We start from the raw sequence: 22883 nt of genomic DNA on the forward strand, positions 1-22883 counted from the left end.
CTGGCCAAAAATAGGGGGAAAAATTAGGATGCTGGACGAAATAAAAGAAAAAGCAGGAGAAAAATAAATATAAAGTCTAATTCTATAGCATAATCCTATTATGTTAATACAAATATCTGATACATGATGTATATTTCTTTGTAAACATAAATCCATTTTCACTTACATTTGTAATGTTTTTCAAGTATTTATATTTTGGTTTATTTTTGACAAATATGTGATTTTACTAAATGCAACAAGTTTCTTCTGAACTCTCGTTGGACAGATAATTATCTATATCTATCTTTCTATACATGAGCGGGATTATATGATCTATTTTTCGGATTGAGTAATGGTTTCATACCCAGTGCTCTGAAATTGGAGGTCAGGTTTTGTTCTTGTAACTGAGAATTTTTTTCTGTGCGTCTAGATTTTTTTTTAAGAAAGGAGAATTATTTTTTTTCCTAAATACAATATTAGTGAGTTAGGCACCAACAATATAACTTCTATTTTTTAAACCACTGCCTGGAATGTGCATGAAAAAGTAAGACCACCTTAGGTAATTATTTTAGTTTGAATAAATAAAGTGCCTATTATAAACTAGAACAAAATACTTTCTTATAAAGCATAAATGTGGGCTTCTGTATGAACCACTGACAATACCTATGTTATTCTGACTTATTGATAACCAACGTACATATAAAATTATTTTACAACAAAAAAATACTACAAGTGTATTTTACTAAAAAAAACAACAACGTGCATTTCATTAGAAATATATGTCAAATAAAATAAACTATGCAAAGTATGGCTTATTATAATGGAAAACTGCAAGCAACACAGTCTGTCTATTTCAATATATCATTAAGGCATCAAATTATTACATGACTGCACTTTTTGATATATGTGCCCTAATACCTCTCTCAGGAAGGTTAAAATATCAGTTGCCTATATAAATTTCTAATAGTATAAAATGCTTGACATTTATACACCAATGATACACTTATTAAGAAGATATGCCACTATATGCCCAAAGAAATCCTTGATTCTCACTATATTTCTATATTATTACTGTACTTAGTACATTTACTTGTGAAGCCAGTAAAGTAACAAAGTGATAGAAAAGGGATGAGACCCTTTTTAACCTCAGTTAAAATACCCTGCATGGTGCTGTACGCTCACCAACCAGTATCGTTCAGCGTCTATGACGTCATAACGTCATTGCTACAACCTGAATACGTCACAACCTCCCAAGGCTTTCATTTTGTAACTTGTTATTGACTATGTAAGGGGGGTTTAGTCGCTCAATGAGCCACAGACAGAACAATAGATGAAACCACAATGAGGACAATTACTGTCAGGCCCTCAGCATCCACTAAAACGCTGAAGCTTGCTCCTATTTACTATTATTGCTACAGTTGTCGTTCACATTTTATATGTTTTACTTCACACTGTTCGCACGAACTGATGAAATAAACAAATAAGCACATTCCAGTCATCAGTATTATTAACGGGAAGGCTCAGCACCACCTTAGTCACTAATGTTTCTGTGCCCAAGTGTGAGTGACATAACCCAAGCAATGTATTAAACACTGGGCTTGACAGCCTAAAAAATATACTTAGTCACACTCTTCACAGCACTGGCTGATGGTAATAATGTGGTAAAGAAGTAAGCTTTTTTTTTTTTTTTTTTTTGAAGAGGTTAATTTTGGCTGACTGGAGTTAAAAAAAAATCTTATATTTCAGTTATATGCCCTCCTGCTTTTCCCAGCACTGGCTGTCAATCCACAAGTCTTGTTATCCTCACATTGCATCGTTTTATTTGCCTGATCTCAGCAAGGTTTTCTTGTACAAGCAGAACTATAATTGCTATAATTCTACTGTATCATTTGGATCATTGTAGTATTGTTGTTTTTTTCTCTCTCCCCTAACACTGAAATAACTCGCTCCAGTGTTAAATTAGCAGGTTGCGGGTAGACCACAAATGAATGAAAGTTAGTTAAAAATAAATAAATAAGGCGAGGGAATAACTTGGCAGAAGCATTATGACATTGCATGTAATCAGGCTGCATTGTCTAGGATGGCACAGTGCTGTACAATCGTTCTTTAGAACGCAATACATATTCTATTGTTTAAGTACATGTTGCAAGAGAAGATGATCTTAATTATGGAGCCCAGCACATCGCAGCTAGATGAAACCTTTTTTTTTTTTTTTTTTCATTTTTTTTTTTTCATAGTAGCACATTAGATATTATTGTAACAAAACTGTTTAAGCTTCCCCTGCATATATTTTGCAATTTGTGAGCTAGGGGTCAAGGAAAGTATTGTTTGGAGGCTTGTGTGGGTAGATTAAAGAATATTTAATTAACCCTTGTAAGGAGTATATGAAGTAAAATAAAATGAGAGAGGATGGTTCTCAAAGGAGGTGTGTGGATGTGTCTGTGACTATATGTATGGGTGTCTTAATAGCGATAGCTTAATAGCTGATTATTAAAGTGACAATGTTAAAGGTGACACCGGGAAGCGTTATGCGAAAATTAAATACTGAAAGCGCCGTAGGGACCGAATGTATCGAGGCAGAACGGAAGCTATGCGTCAATTGCGGAGAAAAAGGCGGAAACGTTGGTTGTTACCATGGCTATTGCTCAAAAAATAGCGTTTGTAAAGCTTGTCAGCATAAAATATCGATATCTATCCCTAAATGTAGATAAGCACACATTAATTTAAAAATGTGCTTTTTATTAATTATCTGTGTGTGTGTGTGTATATATATAGTGTATAGTTTGTCTGTGTGTGTGTGTGTGTGTGTGTGTGTGTGTGTGTGTGTGTGTGTGTGTGTATTTATAAATATATGTATAGTGTGTTTTTATGTTTTTGTCTGTGTGTATTCATATATATATGTAGCGTGTGTATAGTTTGTCTATATTGTGTGTGTTTATGTATGTAGTGTGTTTAGAGTATATATTTATGTATACAAGTATGTGTGTATGAATATATGTATAGTGTGTATTTATATGTGTGTGTGTGTTCCATATATGTATTATAAATCCAGTCCCAGATTGCCCATATAAAACGAGAATTATTCCTGTAAGTGTGAGTTGTACAGAATATTGGACAATATTGTAGAAATGTAAGATTGAAAAATATAAATTATGCATAAAGTTCCCCATTCTTCATCTGAATTGCACTTAATAGGTATCTCTGCCGATAGAAATTATTTCTTTAAATTAACCGTATTGCTGAAGCAAATTGCCCAAGCCATATCAATATTATAGGGAAAAGGGACAGATCCCCCATCGGTTAGTGATTGCTGTGCCTCTCAGAGAGCAATAACTGAACTGGGATAAATAGAGGAAGACTAAATTGTAGCCTGGTGAAGTTTGGGGGGATGGATTGTGACAATGATCATTTGGGGACTGATGGCTGTAGATTGAGAATGAGGTCATGGCTTGCACACTGGGTTAAATAGACTTTCCTGTAAAATTGCATTCTCAGTCCTGACAGACACATCTTAGAGATTATTACAAAGGGAATACAGGCACAGCAAACAAACAAAGCTTTCTGATCCTCTCACAGGAGATATAAGAGAAACACTTTCTAAATCCTGCTCACACAGCCTTCTCACAGGCACACTCAACTTTATCGTATATTGTTTTTCTTTAACCCATTAAGTACCAGAGACCTACACAGATTGTTACAATGTGAAGAGAATAAATGGTATTTCTTTATTGAATACATTTCCCGTGACGTTAAGACAACATTTAAGCAAATATAGTTCAAAACTATTCGCAGTGTCAAGACTGGTTATCACTTTTGTAGAATAATACAAATTGAAATTAAATTACAGGTAAAAAAAAAAAAAAAAGGCTAATTGTATAATACAGTACATATGAAATATAAGTTATCATGACATGTGTGTAGATAGTCATAACTTTAATGTCACGGATTTATCATACAATAATAATATAGACAGATAGATTTAAAAAAAAGTGATATGTCAAATATTAAAACATTAAAATCCAAAGCTAAGGAAAATGAACGATGTCGTTTTTTTTATGATTTAATAATAAATTCACAATGTTGCTGCGCTTTCTTGCAGATATATGTACTAAACAACGACTTTAATCGGGGTAAATATCCCTGTCTTAGAGAAAGTCTAACTGGCCTTGGTTGAAGTGTTTGTTTTTCTAAATAGACAATATTGGTCTAGATCGTACATGACCACTGTGAGTTTAGCCCAGCTCTCTGATTAGTTAACAAGTCCCTTTGAAAGGCAGTATTAATGGGCAGAGAGTACAGGTAAGTGTGATCAGGTAAGTCAGTCTCACTGTACCACTGCCTGGCATGTGAAATACTTATCCAGTTGTGGAATACAGCCATCACAAGTCCCAATTACCATTCTCTATATATTAAAATACAGACTGTGAGCGATTCAAGGGTGCTTTAGTAAAAATCCTTTTTTTTCTATATATATATATATATATTTATTTATTTATTAGATGGGTAAAAATGATGGAAAGGGCGTGCGGGGTTGGGTGGGGGGAGAGGGGTCTGACAAGGTGTTAAACCTGCCATGGATTAATAATCAAGAGGAATCAGTCAGATTCATAGTGTCCTTTTTCATCCAGTGTCCTTTTTCAGAATTACAATATTACTAAAACTAGGATTTGGTTATTTTTATTTTCAGTTTGTATCACTTCATGTCCCGAACTATATCTTATATACAAAGAATAATTCACACTTTTTTCATCCTTCCTTTTAATCATCAAGTTAGAATTTGATCACTTAAAAAAAAGATATCACCCGTTTGAAATGGGTTCTATTCCAAGATATAAATGTATGCATCCCTGGAAATTGAAAAAAATGCTAGACACTTTTCCTTCTTATATTATAATCTAACCCTATAAAGGGTCTATTCATTAAATGGAGAATTGAGGTGAGTTTAAAAAAAGAATTACAAATTTTAGGCCAAAATATGTGAAATAAAAATTATCCCCAAATCCGATATATTCACAATTTACCTATTTTTTTTTGTCTAAATTATGGACATTCCGTTTCACCCCAAATTAATTTATAGTGAATAAGCCCTTTTATAATAAATCGTTTAAATTACAAAATGAACGATATGAGTGCCAGGGTTAATAAACCTTCTTAAAATATTCCAATTAATTTCGGAGTGGTGGTTCTCAGCTATATGATGTACCAGCTTAGCTGTATTTAATGATTATATCCATAAAGTCATTTTTTTTTTTTTTATGAAATCTAATAAATTTCCCAGGCTTATGTCAAAACACTAAAACTCATCTTGTCCATATCATTGTCTCTGCTCATTCTGCTGTTCACTAATACGCTTGTCTCATCATTGTATCTGTTTGTTTGTTTTTTAAAAAATGGGAGCATCTATGGATTAAGACAAAATGGGTGGAAACATGAAAATAAACTGCACTTTCGCAAAGATGCATCTTTATGATTGATATTGCTAATTTCTTTTTTTTTTATTTGTCATGTTTATAAATCTATAAATGTTACAAACTAGATATATTGTATGTATTTTAAATAGTGTGAACTATAAATATATATGAATGTGTGTGTGTATGTGTGTGTGTGTGTGTGTGTGTGTGTGTGTGTGTGTGTGTGTGTGTGTATATATATATATACACACACACATATTGGTACTGGTGTTGGTGTTAGACGTTCATAGAGTCACTTTCTAATGTAGTAGCCATATCTCTAAGTGAAATGTCAAATTATCCATTATAAAGCGAGCTGTACACAGAGCCATAATATGTTGCTGACTATTCCATGCTAATGAGGGAATCCAGTCCACGATTTGCTGGCAGTCATTGGCTAATCTGTGTGTGAAGAGTGGCAGAATCCATGGGAGCCAATCCAGTGCCTCTCTGTAACACGTGGAGGAGAGGGGCTCAGGAGTAAAGCTCTGCTCACTAGTTACTGGTGCCCTGATTAAGAAGAGGGACGAGTGGCACTGATGTGTTGGGATCTTGCAAACCCTAAAGGCTCACACACTATCACACTGAGCAGCAGCAGCAGCAACAGCCCCACACCCAGCCAGCCTTGCAGCTCACTTCCAAATCTACTGTCAGATACTGGGAGAAGGAGCAACAGGCAGACAGGGAATCATGAGCAATCAGTACCAAGAGGAGACTTCAGAGAGGCCGGAATGTAAAAGTAAATCTCCGACCCTGCTCTCCTCCTACTGCATAGACAGCATTCTGGGCAGGAGGAGTCCTTGCAAAATGAGGTTACTGGCCACTCAGACTCTGCCATCTCTGGCTAACAGGACTGATCAGGACAAAACTTTGGAAGGTAAGGAGGATATTCTATAAAAGAATTGGAAGCTATACAATGTAACCGATTTACAGAGGCCTGATGCTGCCTCCTACTACTAACACACTCTGTCCCACTGCTACACTCTAATATCAATTACAGAATTAGTATTAATTCTTATTATTATTATTATTATTATTATTATTATTTTCATTGGTTTTCGACTTTTTATCATTTGTATTTTTGAATAATGGGTTTTTACTGAGTTTGGATTTTTATTGCAAATTTATTTCAGTGAAATGCTAAATAGTAATAGTTTATACTGGTATTCAAAAAACCGTAACGTGGACACCTTTTTATTTTTATTTTTTTCTAATTTATCGTTAAATACAATTGTTACAATTCACATGTAACCATTGAAGTGGCAGTTGGTTGGAAAACACCGTTTAGAGGAAAATTGTATTGCATTTTTCTTTTAAATTCAATGTTATTTTTGGATTACCTGCATAATCTAAATCGTATAATGGCTAATTATATATCCAGTAATCCAGTGCCTGTACATGAGCCGCAGATAATATTATAGACATGGGTGAAATGTAATGTGTATGTGTGTGCATTTATACTACACACAGACACACACATATATTTATATGCATACATATACACACAAAAAAAAACGTATGGACTGAGAACTTATATGTAGCATTATATGTATGAATTTATATGTATATGTATATATATATATATATATATATATATATATATATATATATATATGTATATATATATAACATTATATTATATTACATTGCATTCCCAAGGCTAGACTGCTTCTCGATTAGGGTTGTATGGTATTCCTATAAAAAATCCATTTGGTATTTCAATAATGTGCTCATGTGGATGTAACAATATCCCTTCAGATGTGGTTTTTATAAACATATGGTAGGTTGAAGGTGAAATCTACTTGTACAAGTGTTGAAATTCCTTGTTGACAGTAATTAGACCGCTTCCAAAGACATCCAATTACCAGGATATTCCCATCAAACCTGTTATCTTAAATATATCATTGAATGGAACCAAAAGAAATGACAAAAATGCATATAGATGAGTGTGTGATGCGTATATGTGTGTGTATATATATATATATATATACACACACACACCTTTTATCGTGTTACAATACAATATAATGTTGCAAGAAATAAAATAATTTAAAACAGCAGTCTGGAAAAACGAACAAAAATGATAACTATTTACTTAGTAAACAATACTAGAAAATAAAAATGTAATTTATCAGCAATATTATATAGTTTTTGACTTAGTATTGATATTTAATTAGCCATCATTACGCTCTGAATTGCGTTATATATTTTAAACCCATTCACGCGCGCTGGCTCCTAGAAAAGAAACTATTATCATTTTAAGTCTTTTTATGGACCAGTCTTCTATAAGTAGTGGCCCCATATAGGAATAGTAGAAAAAGTGTTGTGTGTTTTCAGAACAACTGTGTAATTATTGTCTTATTTCTGTTTTGTACCCTTTCTTTTTCCAAATACAGGGTCTCCTAAAAGTAATGTCACATTTGAGGCTGAGCTGCACCTGCCTCCCAAGTTGAGGAGATTGTATGGTCCTGTGGGTGCTGGTGGTCGTTTGCATCTCCAGTCCCTCACTGACTCTAGGTCTGGGGTACCTAGGTCGGATAAGGCTGACCGCCTTCTGATTTTAGGGGGTGCTGGAGAAAGTAGCTGGGATAATCACAGTCTCAAAATCAGCCAAGCCCCCCAGGTCAGCATCAGTAGAAGTAAGTCCTACAGGGAGAACAGCGCCCCCCTGCTGAGAGAAGATGGGAGTCCAGAAGGTCTCCAGCAACAGCAGCTCCAGACTGGTTCATCAGCCTCTTGCACCTCTCTCCAAGAAAGACTAGGGGCACTTTCCCAAAGTCCTGGGGGCGACGAAGAGGATGAAGATGATGAGGATGAGGACGAAGAAGAAGAGGAAGAAGAAGATGAAATGGAAAAGCAACACAACAGCACCAGCACCTCAAACAGAGGACTTCTGAAAGACCACCAGCATCCACCATTTCAGCACCAACAGCAGCAACAGCCACCAACCTGCGGGACTGATGGGGACCTATCTCCCAAAGAGGAGCTTCTACTCCACACCTCTGATGGTGATGGCAAAGATGGAGAAGACAGTGTGTGTCTGTCTGCTGGCAGCGACTCGGAGGAGGGCATGTTAAAGAGGAAACAGAGGAGATACAGGACCACCTTCACCAGTTACCAGCTGGAGGAGCTGGAGAGGGCCTTCCAGAAGACCCACTATCCTGACGTCTTCACCAGGTATCTTACAGGTTCTTCATGGGGGGTTGAGGGGTGTCCAGGATGGTGACCATCTCCTGCACATCTAGGGTTATCAACTAGGCCTTTCACTAATAATGTCAGAAAACACACTCTACAGTATATATTGGTTGCAAATACCAATGTCAATCTCTAATCTCTACAGCAAATTTAATGAAATTATCATTTATTCCATGCACTTTTTCAAGACGATCAATATTTAATGTTTTTTTTGCATTCTTATGTCAGCTCCTCATTGCAAAGTGTGTTTAATTGACTGTGTATATCACTATACCTGCAAATCAGTCAGAGCACTTTGTCCCATAGAAATACCTGCCATGTAGTCTCTCTTTATGGAACGCCCTGACTGTCAAAACTATATCTGGCAATGTCACTTACCGTCTGTGTAAGCCCTTCCCAGCAGGGGAATCCTTAGATCTCTGGGATTTAGGGTTTATTTTCACTGTCACTTGACTTGAAATGTATACTTTTAGGATGGAATAAATAGAGATAGATAGATAGATATCACTAACTAACATGAAATCACATAGGAAAACATTTAATTTTGTCTTATTTTGTTTATTATCAATTGCATATAATTTGAGTATATAAGCAGTTGCAATCTATCATACAAATAATTTTCCATGTATGCATTTAATTCTTTTATATATATATATATATATATATATATATATATATATATATATATATTACGATATTTAAATTGGATAAACATATATTTGGATTTATAACTTCAAGTATTGATTACAATTGTCTACTGTTTAGATTTCTCAATTTAAACACCTTTATAACCGGTTTGAATTAAAATATGATATAATGTAATGTTCTGTTTATAGATGGAAATATTGTTTAATAAATGTAGCACGTTAAGGCACAATTGTATGCGTAAAAACGGTATTATGGTATCAATCTGGAAAATTAAATATTTTCAATAAAATTTGGTCCAAACTGATTATAAAAAAAAAAGATAAACTTAATGTAATGCATTCGTTTTAAACAATCTTATAGCATAGTAAAGAGCAAGAAACACAATTAAAAAATTAAGTTGAAAACTGTTCTGATCATTAAAAATAAATAAATTACATTTTATTATTTGCTTAATCAACACTAATCACTGCCATTAATTATATTTGACATGTTTTAATTAAATAGGAACTAATAGTATTTCAGATCAAACTCGAACAAGTCAGGTAAAATATGTAGTTAGAAAAATAAATATATACAACCACTATATGCGAGTTATATATTATGAAATTATATATGTTGAAATTTATAACTATATAAATATATATGCCCTTCTCTTTATTGTATCTCCTTTACCTGTCATTATTTTTATGCTTAGCTGTTTGTGGCTGCAAAATATAGATACAAAACGTTTTACAGTAAAATATAAATAAACGGTTTACTAACTTGATATCGATATTTAACTTTAAAAATAAATGAAAATTCGTGCCAATTAATTATTTTGTGTGCCTTCATGTAGTGATGATGGGTGTCTAAAGATAGGGCATTTGGATACTTTGTTAGAAAAGGGGAATTTTCACGTTTTCCTTAATTTTAAGGCAGGCGACATGACTGTTAAGAGTGTATGCTGTGTATATATTTGTTAACTCTATGAATTCTAGTAATAGTGTAATCTCACAGTCCATGGTGTGTTTTGTTTTGTTTTTTTTCTCTAAAGAGAAGAGCTTGCAATGCGCTTGGACCTGACTGAAGCCAGGGTTCAGGTGAGTGCTGAGATTTGAATATGGTTTAAGATGTGTATGTGTGGGTGAGAGGGGGGTGCAGAGGTATAGGCAGACAAGGCTACTGAGTGTCCACCTTAAATTGTCTACTTGATCACCAGCTGCTTCAATAAATATATATGGCATTAACAGCCTATTTATAGAGTCCCCAATGTCACTGCTGTCTGTAGTCACCAACCAAATTTTCAACTGAAAACAAATCAATCTCCCAAGAGTCCAGGAATTAATTAATCAAACAACATGCAATTATTACATTCCATCTTTGATAAATTAAGGAGCAAATTTGAAAGCCACTGGGGATGTTGAAACATTGATTCCACTGTTGAAATCAGTGTCCATTTCTGCAGAACTGATGGGAGGGGGGGATTGGTGGGTAAAAAGAGAACAACTCAGGTGGGCAGAGCAGGACTGTGCCAAGGATGCAAAATGACTATTTAAGAACTACTACAAGACCTGAGAAAAAATGCACCTGCCAAAAAAAAAAAAAAAAAATGAGGGAGCTGATACAATTCCGTTTTTAATTGAAACAAAACATGGACCGCCTTTGGTTGTTAGACAAATCTGCAACAGCTGAGAGCAGGTATTTGGCTGTGATTAAAACTCCAATAGGGCTTGATAAAAGCACACTTATTGCTACAACAAACATTGCAAAATGCTGTTTGATTTCCCCATCAAGCTTGCACAAGGAGTCGTGCTAATGCTATTTGATTTCCCATTTTTTTTATAGCAATAACCCTGCATTGATCTAATAGCTGGTCCTGTAAGTGGGTGCAATGCTATTAAAGGTGTTAAAAAGCCCATACACACAGTACATTTCCGAAACCACGTCTCATAACCAAAGAGACGATAAACATTGGGATGCCCTGATTGCCAACAGAAAACAGATGTCTCTGGTTTTGAAGCTGAGCAAATCACTTTACAGTTACAATCAAGGGCTGATAAAGCATAATAAATTCCATATGGCTCATTTAATACACAACAGCTTCTTGCATTAGAGGGGCTAATCTGACAAGTCTCCCTCCTATTGTTGACACATTTCTCCATTGTCAAACAGGGATGTGACAGCAAATCAGTATTTTCAGCTCCAGGGGGAAATTCGTGAGAAAGTTAAATAAGTTTTAAAGGGAAAAATAAAATCAAAGAAAGAGGTGGAAAAAAATAAAGACTGATTTCAACAGTAGATCATTAATTGCCAAATAGTAAATAAACGAGATGCATTGTTAAATCCTAAACTGGAAAGTATTTATTTTTTAATTCTTTTAATTAAGTTTTTTGCAAATATGGCATATTACAGAAAGGGTAAATACAATTTTAGTCATCTGGCAACTATTAAATTAATATAATAGGATCTATTTAAATCCCTTTACAAGAAGAGGCTGTTGAATTTCATTATCTTTATATTTTGTATATACGAATGTTCTTGTCTGTTATTTATTATAATTTGATATATATTTTTAAAAAATATATATATATAATTTAAGTAGATTTTATTCTAGACTTTTGTGCTTGTCTGTTTCGTTTTATTGATGCTGGTTTAATACACCTGTTTAATACACTCAGAATTAGATTTCCACCTGCATCACAATTGTAATTGTTTAAGAGTTTAGAATTTCGTTTAAAACCAGATTCATATTTGATTTTAAAACATTATTTTAAATAGCACTTAATTAGACAATATATCGTTGATTTTTTATTTATATTATTATTATTTTTTTTTTAATTGCTTATACAATGTATGTGTGTGTGTTTTAAAAAATATATATATAAAAAAAAAAAACCTGCCAAACACCAATAACTAACCAGCCCTTAGTGTAGCATTTAATGTGTCACAGAGGAGATTCAATGAGGATAACGATAAAGATTTTATGAGCTCGTTAACAGGTGATTGCCATCCGGTTACACCAGTGAACCAACAATGTGCAGGCAAAGGCAGAGCAAGCGTAGTTAGAGCGTAGCCCTTAACACATGAAATAGTGCACTTTTCCCTTGATGTGTCGTATATAAGCTTTCTAATTGAAGTCACTGATTTGCAGCGTCCCAATATAGTGTGTGCTGAGCATAGATAGATAGATTTAGTATTTTCCATTCTCCATCAAACAATGAATGTATTCAATTACTTACAACGTATTATTCGAACAATTTAAATCATACCATAATAATATATTATTTTACATAGAATTAATAATTTTACCATTTATTGTGTAAAACATTATATATAGACCATATCTCTACCTCTATATGTAGAACACTGCAAAGCACACACACTGCGAACATTGAAGTGAATCTGTGTGATTTCTTTTATTTTTTTTTATTTTTTCTGCTTTTTTTTTTTTTTTTTTTTTTTTTTTTTTCCTTCACTCCTCATCAGCCAAATAGCCAGTCAGCCACCAATCGCCCATTACTCTATAATGCATGCTGGTGACATCAGTAGAAGCATATCTAACCTTCTGTTTGGGCAATCACCTGCAGAACACTCCTGCACTCGTTAATCAAGATAGCAAGCTAGTCCTGATTCTTTGGAGAGATAAAGTATCATTAACCTAACACATCATTATATTATATTATAGTCCCTATTCCTGTAGGTAACCGTAATTCAGCAATCTAATAGTTATGAATACTGCAATTGAGAAAACAAAATTGCAACTTGATTTATAATGGGGTATAATATATATATATATATAAAATTTCTATATAATGTGTATGTGTGTCTATCTAACTAATTATTTTATAGACACATGCATATGCACACGTGTATTTGAGACCGCACTGTACGTTGTGGTCCAGGACAGAAGCAGACTAATTTTAGTAGATGACACCGTTTAATGATCTAATAATTCTACACTAAGGACATACATATCTATTGAGCACATTTTGCTTTGTCAGCACAGACAGACACACATTGATATTTTATCAGGCGTTAAAAATAAAAGAGCATGGCTGCACACAAAAATAAATAAATATTTAAATAAAAATGTAAAATTGAAAAGAAAGTGTGTATGTACACCTGCAACTGTTACTTGTGTTCAACACCAACGTGAGCTATGTCACTTGGGTCCTGACCAGATACTATGAAATCCATGCAGCAGGGGGCGGTATAAAGCTAGATCCCCTAAAGTTGTTTTAGAAGTTGCCCCATTTTCACCGGCATGGTGTGACTACCTCAGTGGCCCAATGATTCTGTACCTGTATTATTATTAGTAAGCGGATGGAACCTCAGAATGCTGATCACGTGGTACACATGGTAACTTTGTTTCTCTTGGGCCTTGCAGGTGTGGTTCCAGAATCGCAGAGCCAAATGGAGGAAGAGAGAAAAGGCTGGAGCCCAGACACATGCCCCAGGCCTGCCTTTTCCTGGCCCACTGTCAGCCAGTCACCCTCTCAGTCCATACCTTGATACCAGCCCATTTCCTCCCCACCATCCTGCCTTGGATTCAGCCTGGACTGCAGCAGCAGCGGCTGCAGCTGCAGCCTTCCCAAGTCTACCTCCACCACCAGGCTCCACTTCATTGCCCCCCGGTGGGACTCCATTAGGACTCAGCACCTTCCTGGGAGCAGCTGTGTTCCGACACCCAGCCTTCATCAGCCCTGCGTTTGGCAGGTAAAAATGCACTTCTGTAAAATCATTGGAACAATAGAAAAACATTAAAGACAAACAATAGCCCGGCCAACTCGGGATCAGGAATTATAATGTGGTATTATGTCAGCCATGACTTATTTTGGGTTTTTATTTCTGTTACTGCTTTACATAGTTATCCATAGTCACGTGTTTCCCAGAACCAGCTATGATGAGTCACGTGACATTCCACCTGCCCCCTTGCAAAGTCTCCAAATTACTGAACCAGGTGTCATGATATAGTGTGGGTCACAATCTGTGGTCACATAATGTTCATTGAGCAAATTTACAGCTTGTTTTATAAGCAGGAATAAATAGACAGTTTAGGCAGATAGCTATACATACACACAAGGAAGTTCAGGCAGAAACTCCATTACAAAGTGCAACAGTTAAACATCTAGGATTTCAGTTTATTTCTTATAAAATAATTTGGTATTTGAGAATTCACAATGTGTCACACAGTTCATAATTAAAATAATCAATTACTTAATGGTAATTAGATAATATGTTGTTATAAAAAACACATTCAGTAATACTTATTCCTCCCTGTCTTTCTATTTCGGGGCACATGACAGCATTTAAATGCTCTGTCACATGCACCTTTATAAAAACACAAAACATTAACAAAATAAAGATATGTATGCAGATTATTAAACTCGTTGTCTAACAGTTATTCTGGTACTCATAAGGATAACCGGAAGCTGGTCAGCCAGATGGTAAATAGTTACTCTTATGGTTTCTATATATTTTACTTATCTGGTATGATATTTTTTTGTCTGTTTTGCTAAAACATATACTTCAATCTTACGTTTTAGCATATACGATCAGATAGAGGCCCATAGCCTCAGCTGAAGTTGTTGATTTGACACAGTCCCTATAGCACCGACTGAAAATGGCCCTGTTGCAGTAGGAACTACATTTTTCATGATTTTTTATTTTTTTATTTAGCAAGGCTGTTTGTCAGACCATATTGCGAAACCTAATCAAAAAACATCTGGGGCTGCCAAAGTTAATCATTACTGTCCTACAGAGAGGGAGACAAAAACCCATGATTGACAGCAAACTTTGTGTATGACTGAGAATTAGGAGAGCTGCATTTCACAACAGCTGGCCAGTGGTTGCATATCATGGGGTGATAAACTCAGGTTAAATTCACCAAATACCTGCAGAACAAGTAACATCATATTCAGATCATAATTAGTTTGCTTACTGTTATTAATTAAAACTTCAGAAATATATATTTACCATGAACAGATTTTCACGTAATGGGTCCCCATCTATTCATGCATTAGTTAATGCGGCTAATGTGGAAATGTACCATAGATTGCTTACAATTAATTAGTCAGTAAAATACATTTAACATCTGGAGAGGTCACGTGGGTTGTTTTGTAAAGCATTTCTTGAGCACTTAGAATGTGATGTTCAATTTTATTTAGTGGTGTTTAAATTTCCAAATCCACTTTAAATATCAACATGACTTTGAGTGCCATGTAAAAGCAATATGGAATAGCTTATTATTTGGTGTGTGTGTGCCTGCATATTGTGTTTACGTACAGTGTGAGTCTCTGTAAATGTGAGTGCAGATACATAGTATGCGATTATGTAAATTCAGTTTGTGTGTCTGTGCGTTAGCAGTGTGAATATACAGTGCATGCTTTTAAATTGTTACTGTATATTAGTGTGTTTTTGTACTGGGGGCCTAAGTGCATAAACACAACATTTAATATTGAATGTACAATATATTATATAAGTATAATATATAGTACATTCATACTATTCAGTACATACATATAATATAAACTATATATTATAAGAAAAATATATGTGTATATAGCTACTGTGTGTATTGAATGTTACTTTGTGCACACACAGTGCATGAATAGATTTTTATAGTTTGTGTAGTTCATTTTTGTCAGTCAATGTGTTCAAAAGGCATTATATATAAGGGGTGATTTACTAAATAGTGAATTGTGATATTTTGAAAACTGAATTTTCTAAATTTTAGTCAAAATATTTGAGGATATAGATGAATTGAAGAATTTTACCAACCCTGTTATTTTGGTCACTCTTTTGTAGATTAGACTTGAATTCACCACATACAAGGTTATTTAATAAACACCAAATTGTAGTGAATTCTAATCTAAATTAAAGACAAAACCGAGGCTAAAGTAGCCTGGCTGGAGATTTTTGTTTCAGACCAAGGAATTTTGCCCTAAACATTGCCATGTGGATTGTAATTCACTACAACTTAGAATTTAGTGAATACACTCTTAAATCAGTAATTGAGGAGAAGTATCAAAGAGTTACAAATTGCAGGCCTGGATAGTCAACCTGAAAATGTAGATGATTTTCAGAATTTGTAAACATTTGGCTAGTATGTTGGCCTGAATTTCCTTATCACTTTTCCATAATTGCTATTTTAGCAGTTACCAATATCAAAAAATCACCAGGAAATTAACAAATTTATGTAAAAAGAAAAGTGGAAAAATACCCAACTCAACTATGTTGGCAGTTTTGGTCCAAAAATTCCATGCTATATTCCCCCAATGACAGTTTCGTGAATTACCCTGACACATTGTACAAACATGGTATGTCAGATACTGTGTATACGCAGCATAAAGAAGGTAATTTGTGTGTATACAGTGTGTCAGTTTTATTGTGTGTGCGTGTGTAAAATGCAAAGGTGTCTGTTAGTGTGTTTACAAACAATGCCTAAATATATTGCGCTAATTAGATTGTGCAAATTTGGCATGAAACTACAGTGTGTCACTTGCTGTGTGTAATTGTAGTGTGCTAATACAGTGTGCTCAAAATAGTTTTCCCACATAATGTGTGTAAATACAAAGTGTTCATCACTGTGTGTAAATCTAGTCAAATTCATGTGCAACCAGGTGGAAAGAATGTGTACTATGTGCTATGTATACAAACAGTGTCTGCTGCTGTGTAGATATAAATCTTTTGTGACGGATATCATATGTATTTACAGTTGTGCTAACACAACGCATCAGTTACTCTTTGTCCATACAGTGTGTCTGTACTGCATTTACAGTGTGTAAGTTACGGTGTGTGTGTGTATAAAGTGTGTAAATACAGTATGTCAGTTACTGTGTGTACATTTTATGTTTAAATACAGTATGCCAGTTACTGTGTGTAAATGTAAGTTACTGTATGTATAAATATAGTATGCCAGTTACATTGTACATGATGTGTGTGTGTGTGTGTGTATACAGTTTGCCAGTTACTGTGTGTACATAAATTGAGTAAATACAGGATCATAGTTGTGTGTGTGTGTGTGTGTGTGTGTGTGTGTGTATATATATATATATATATATATATCTGTAACTCGGCATATGCAGAGTGTAAATATATTTTCAATTGCTGTGTGAACCTTTGGTGTGTAAATACAGTGTGTCAATTACTATGTGTCCATATCACTTATATATCAAATAGTAGAGCTTTCTTAGAATCTTGTGTTCAGAAAATTATGAAAGGTACTAAAAGTAGGGTTACAGTGGAACTAAAAACTAGATCCCACTGGTAACTCCAACCCTTTTACATATTTGCACCATTTTCCAAACCCAACACGTTGATATATCTACCCACTTGCTGTGTAGATGTCACATGTAAGTACAAATAGGTTTATACACCAAATTACCAATTGGTGTAAACTGAAAGTACATAGCAAAAATAAATCAGTATAGCTGATTTGAAAAAAAAAATCACTTTTTGCCTAACTTTTATAACAAGTTGCTAGTTAGTGAATGTATCCTAAAGTGTCAGTTACTGTGCGTACCTTCCTTGAGTAAATGAGTTACTGCATATATGTACCATGCCTAAAAGCATTGCATCAGTAGCTGTGTGCATACTATATGCAAGTATTGTGTGTCACTCTGTGTATGCTTCATTTTTAAATACAGTGTGTCTGCTCCAAATTTGAATATAGTGAGTCTCTTATTGCATGTTCCCAATGCGTCATTGCTTCAGAAATGGTGTACAAATTATATATATATACGGTGTAAGTTGCTGTGTGTGTTGGTACAGTGTATATGACTGTGTGCATTATTGTGTTTTTTGGGTTTTTTTTATGAGCTTGAAGATAAGTACTGTAGTCCTATTGCCTCCAGGTTAATGGTGTCATGGCTCAGTTTGTAGCACTGTATGCTAGCATCTCTCCACAGAGAGATTTCAAATATCACAGCAAGGAGGCTGCTGATCATAACGATGGCTAATGGAGACAACATAAATCCCTCTCTGTCTCTTAGGCCTGTCATTGGTATGTTGGTGGTTTTCAGGGGTAGGGAGCAGTAAAACACCCACAGGAAGGCATTATTAGTGTTGTGTTATTCAGCTGGGATGTTAGATTGCTGATGGAATTTTGACATTTAGCTCTTGATATATATAAATATATATATTTCCACTAGAACTTGAATAGTACTGGGAAACTGTGTCTTCAATAGTCCTAATCTACACAATAGAAAAATGTCACATGAGCAAATGAGACTGAAATTAAAAAGTTTAATTTTTTTAATTTACACTTTTTTTCAAATTTCAGAAAACTAGTTTTCATTAAACAAATTTATAAACATTTTAGATAAAATAGTAATTCACACGCACATACACACAGAGAACATACAAATACACAAAATAAATATGTATGTGTGTGTGTATATATATATATATATATATACACACACACATATATACATGTATGTGTGTATTTTTAAGCTTTTATTTGTATAAACTGAGGGGGGAAAAGAATCAAAATGACCAAACTGGAAAAAATAGATATGGCTAATTTTTTGCATTTAGGCTGTTTTTACCTAACTAATAATAATAGTAGTTTTATATTATTTTAGATATAGTTCTGTAGAAGGTATAGATACCATAAATTTGCTACAAATTATTTCATTTGCATAGCAACGTAAGAATGTATTTTAAGTACCCATTGTTTTCAAATTTACAATTACTTTTTACTGAAGTGTTTGAGACAAGTAACACTCTTTCCTTTAAAGTGTACATGAGTGCCAAAAACAGATTCATTTGATGTTTGTTCATTAAATATTCAGTTATCAATAATGTTTAAAGGAAAGTGAGTTGACAGAACCCTGTTTAAGTCAGTCGGCTTATCTAGCCACTACTTGAATTACTGATTAATATCGGAGTGTTAAAAAAATATAACTTGAGTCAACATTTAAACATGTCTAGAAAAAAACAATAATAGGAGTCTAAACCAAGAGTGTTTCTGGCTTATCATGTCCTCTACACCATGGTTAATTGGGGACTAAGGGCCTTCCATTCATTTTTCTGTTACCCTCCGAGGGAAGAGATGCATGTACTTCTGTGTCTCCCACTATATATATATTTTAAATCATTTTAATGGGTTGCCTGCTGGCTGCCCATTGCTGCCATTCACATTTTGTTTTTTTTACAAGTGCCACAATAATCTGAACAATTAAGTTTGGCTCAGTTAGACGAGTTGGCGTTTGGTAAACAACATATTTTCTTATAATTTCGACATGGCTTCATTCGAGGCCGAATGATTAACAGAACTGCTATGAACAGTTTTTGGCAGTTGTAATTTGTAGTATAATGTCTACGAAGTTATATTTACCTAAGTTGACCATATCCGCCATTGTGTAAGCATGTTGCTAACATAAACTTTAGTGGACAATTCCCTTGGCTTGGTTATTGATAAGTTTCTCATATAATTGTATTTTTATTTTCTGTGATATGTTGACAATAGTTATGCTGAAACTGTTAATAGAAATCTAATCATTAACGTAACAGTGATGTGCAACTCAATGGTTGAAAAATATTAAGATGAATTATGTTGCCTGGACTTGATCATGATGTCTGTTTGCTTGCAGACTTTTCTCCACCATGGCTCCCCTAACTAGTGCTTCCACTGCTGCTGCCCTCCTAAGACAACCCAATCCTGCTGTTGAAAGTGCAGTGCAGTCCAGTGGGTTAACAGACCCAGCAACAGCTGCAGCAGACAGACGTGCATCAAGCATAGCTGCTCTCAGGCTAAAGGCTAAGGAGCATGCAGCACAACTCACACAGCTCAACATTATCCCTGGGAACAACACAGGCAAAGAGGTATGCTGAACTAACAGGAGAAACTCAACCAGAGAATTACCAAGACCAAATGGAGAACGAAGACAAGCATATGTGGACCAGTGACTATTGGGCTCTGTGTGTCCTGCACGACACGTGAGGTCATGGGTATCTCACACGGGATGTCATGCATTACAGTAATAATGAGTGATATTTATGCAGCACCTGAGCAGTATGACCTCCGCACACCACTAACTGTAAATTCCTTATACTGCTCATTTTAAAGTGGTATCATAGTATGTTAAAAATGTGCATTGAAGAAAAAAAAAACGCAAATAAAAGATTTTACTTTTGTGGTTATGCATTGGGGGTTTTACATATAGCTTTCACACAATGCTTAACCCCGTTTACTCCTTTTAACCAATAACCCACCTAATTTTCTTTAACCATTAAATTTGCTGCAACATTGGTTTTCACCCCAGTACTGTTTTAGCAGAAAGAGTTAAATTATTCTTAACACCATTTGTAAGTTAAATGATATAAATGGATGCAGAGGTACAGATAGGTAAATAATGACGATGATGATGATGATGATGATGATGATGATAATATTATAGTCAGTGCACTTAAAAGATCTTTGTATCTAATCACTTTCGTTATCTCTTGTATATTTTTTTTTTCTTTCTTTCTTCATACACCAACCAAGGTTTTTTATACCAAACCAAAGGGAATGAACTGATTTATGGACTGTTTGAGTCACTAAACTGTGATTAATGATCCTGTAAATAACATTGTTATAAAAAAAAAAAAATTAAGGAAAAAAGAGCTTTGTATATTTGAAATGTTATAAAAAAAATTGCACTCAGTGTAGTGTTGTAAAAGTTTGTCAAACTGTAGAATTCTATCTGTGTTGTAGATACCACCAGGTTCCTAGCAAAATATTTATGTAAAAACTCTTTATTTAACTTATTAACTGTAGAAAGTTTCTCAAAGCTTCAAGACGATGCTACCGTATATGTGTAATGTTGTTCATTTGTCACCACTTTTCCTGACTCTCCTTGGGAAGAGTGTCCCACTCAGAATAAAAAAAAATCTATATGTTTAACAAAACAAAAGTGTAACATGTTTCTAGTTCTCAGTTTATTTTCAATAGTCTGCCTTTCTTTTCTTTTCTTTTTTCTTTTTTTGCAGTGCAGAAGAGTGTTACAAACAGTCATGAGGTACCCCAACGGCATTCCTCATGCATCTTATTATGCTGTACAGTTGGGATATTTGAGAATACATGCACATTTTTATATAATAGGTAGAGTGAGGTTAAGGCATGAAGATTATAAAGTATGTCTGAGTAGAGATGAGAATATATGTTTGCTGGCAAATATCACCTTACCGACATCCAAACTCCAAAAACTAAATCAGTAAATAATGCAGAGCATATCATATGCCAAATGAAGAAGCGCACGCAGATTGTGGTATACCATGCTGCTATTAACTAGTCGGTGCTGATTGCTGAGTGTGTTAAGCCTAGTAGAGTAAAATATCTACAAGATGCTAAGCCTACTGATCTGTGTCTTTTTCACAGAGCGCTTTTTCTGAGATGGTCGTTGTCAAGAAAGGGTTGATATAAGAAAGTATAGGAAAACCTAAGAGAACATGCTGGTATCAGAAAACATAGGAAAACATGTTGGTATTGGTAGCCTAAGATATTGAGCAAGATCACACACTTTAGACTGCAGGATATATTAGATTATGTGGACGAGTCTTCTAAAATATGAGACATGCAATTCTATATGAGTGCACGAGAGTGTGTCCATCGTGTGTGGGTATGAAGAAAGCTTAAACTGGAAAACTTATCAGGCTACGTTAAACCTTGCTTTGCACTGTGGTCTGGAGCTCTAAGAAGTGTTCACATGAAGCCTTTGGTGTAGTTGCCATGAGTAAATGTGTTCACGTGTCTGAGTGAGATGCCCCTGAGTACGGTGAAGAGAGCACTGGAGACATGGGACGGTATGTATATGATGGTCTCTGTCAACTGACTCCCTCTGCTGGGAAAAAGCTGGAGCCTGCTGGTGTACCGTGGAGGGCCACTGCTGCATGGATGCATGTGGGGATATCCTTCCAGCCCTGGGCTGGTGTAAAGGCCTGCATCTCGTTGCCACAAACTCGATGACTTCCAGAGTCTGAGTTTCCTCCATTTATGGGAGTGGCGGAGGGCCCGGTGGCCTTCCGTAGGTGTGGGAGATGCTTCTGGGTCCGAGCCTGTGTGGCCTTCCGCCTGGGTGGGCTATGAAGAGCGAGGGCGGTTGGGTATACGGGTGTTACACCAGAGGGTGACCTTTTCGTTCCCTGCTGCACGCAACCTTACTCACCCCTGTCTGGCGAGTCTTGTGGTTTGTTCCAGGCTGCCCATTCATGCTCCCTGAGTCTCTCCCAGAAGCGCAGAAATATTGTCTCCAAGCGTTGCATGGAGTCAGTGGTATCACCTTGTGTGGGCCTTTGGCTTGGAAGCAGGCTGTGAGTATTAATTGAGTCATCAACCGCCATCTTGAGTGCATCATGGGAGGGCTTTGTCGCATGTGCGGTGTTCGAGGCTTAAAGCTTGGTCTGAGCGGGTTGCTCCAGACACCCAGGAGGCAGGAGACAGGGGAGCTGAGGGATCTCTGTACGAGTTCATGAGCGAGGAAAGCGGCCGCCTCTCCTCGGCTCGAATCTCGGTAGGCGTCAGGAGAGTATTTTGGGTTCCCGGGGGGTGAAAGAGGCGAGTAATGTAGCGATGAGTTCGCCCGGGTGTCCCCTTCTTGCTGGTAACCCTCCAGGATGTGGACGTGGCGTGTTTTTGCGGTTAAT

The 22883-nt window shown here is 35.5% G+C and overlaps 1 protein-coding gene across 1 annotated transcript; it reads left to right on the forward strand.

Annotated features, from left to right (window-relative positions):
- Positions 1–5900: 5900 nt before the first annotated feature.
- On the forward strand, positions 5901–21113 carry ARX (aristaless related homeobox). The gene is made up of 5 exons (XM_063444289.1): positions 5901–6306; positions 7826–8606; positions 10306–10351; positions 13639–13967; positions 19850–21113. The coding sequence occupies exons 1-5, from the start codon at positions 6120–6122 to the stop codon at positions 20088–20090; spliced, it is 1584 nt and encodes a 527-aa protein (XP_063300359.1). The 5' UTR covers positions 5901–6119; the 3' UTR covers positions 20091–21113.
- The last annotated feature ends 1770 nt before the right edge of the window (positions 21114–22883 follow it).

This window comes from Pelobates fuscus, chromosome 1, assembly GCF_036172605.1.
Source record: "Pelobates fuscus isolate aPelFus1 chromosome 1, aPelFus1.pri, whole genome shotgun sequence".
Taxonomy (NCBI): domain Eukaryota; kingdom Metazoa; phylum Chordata; class Amphibia; order Anura; family Pelobatidae; genus Pelobates; species Pelobates fuscus.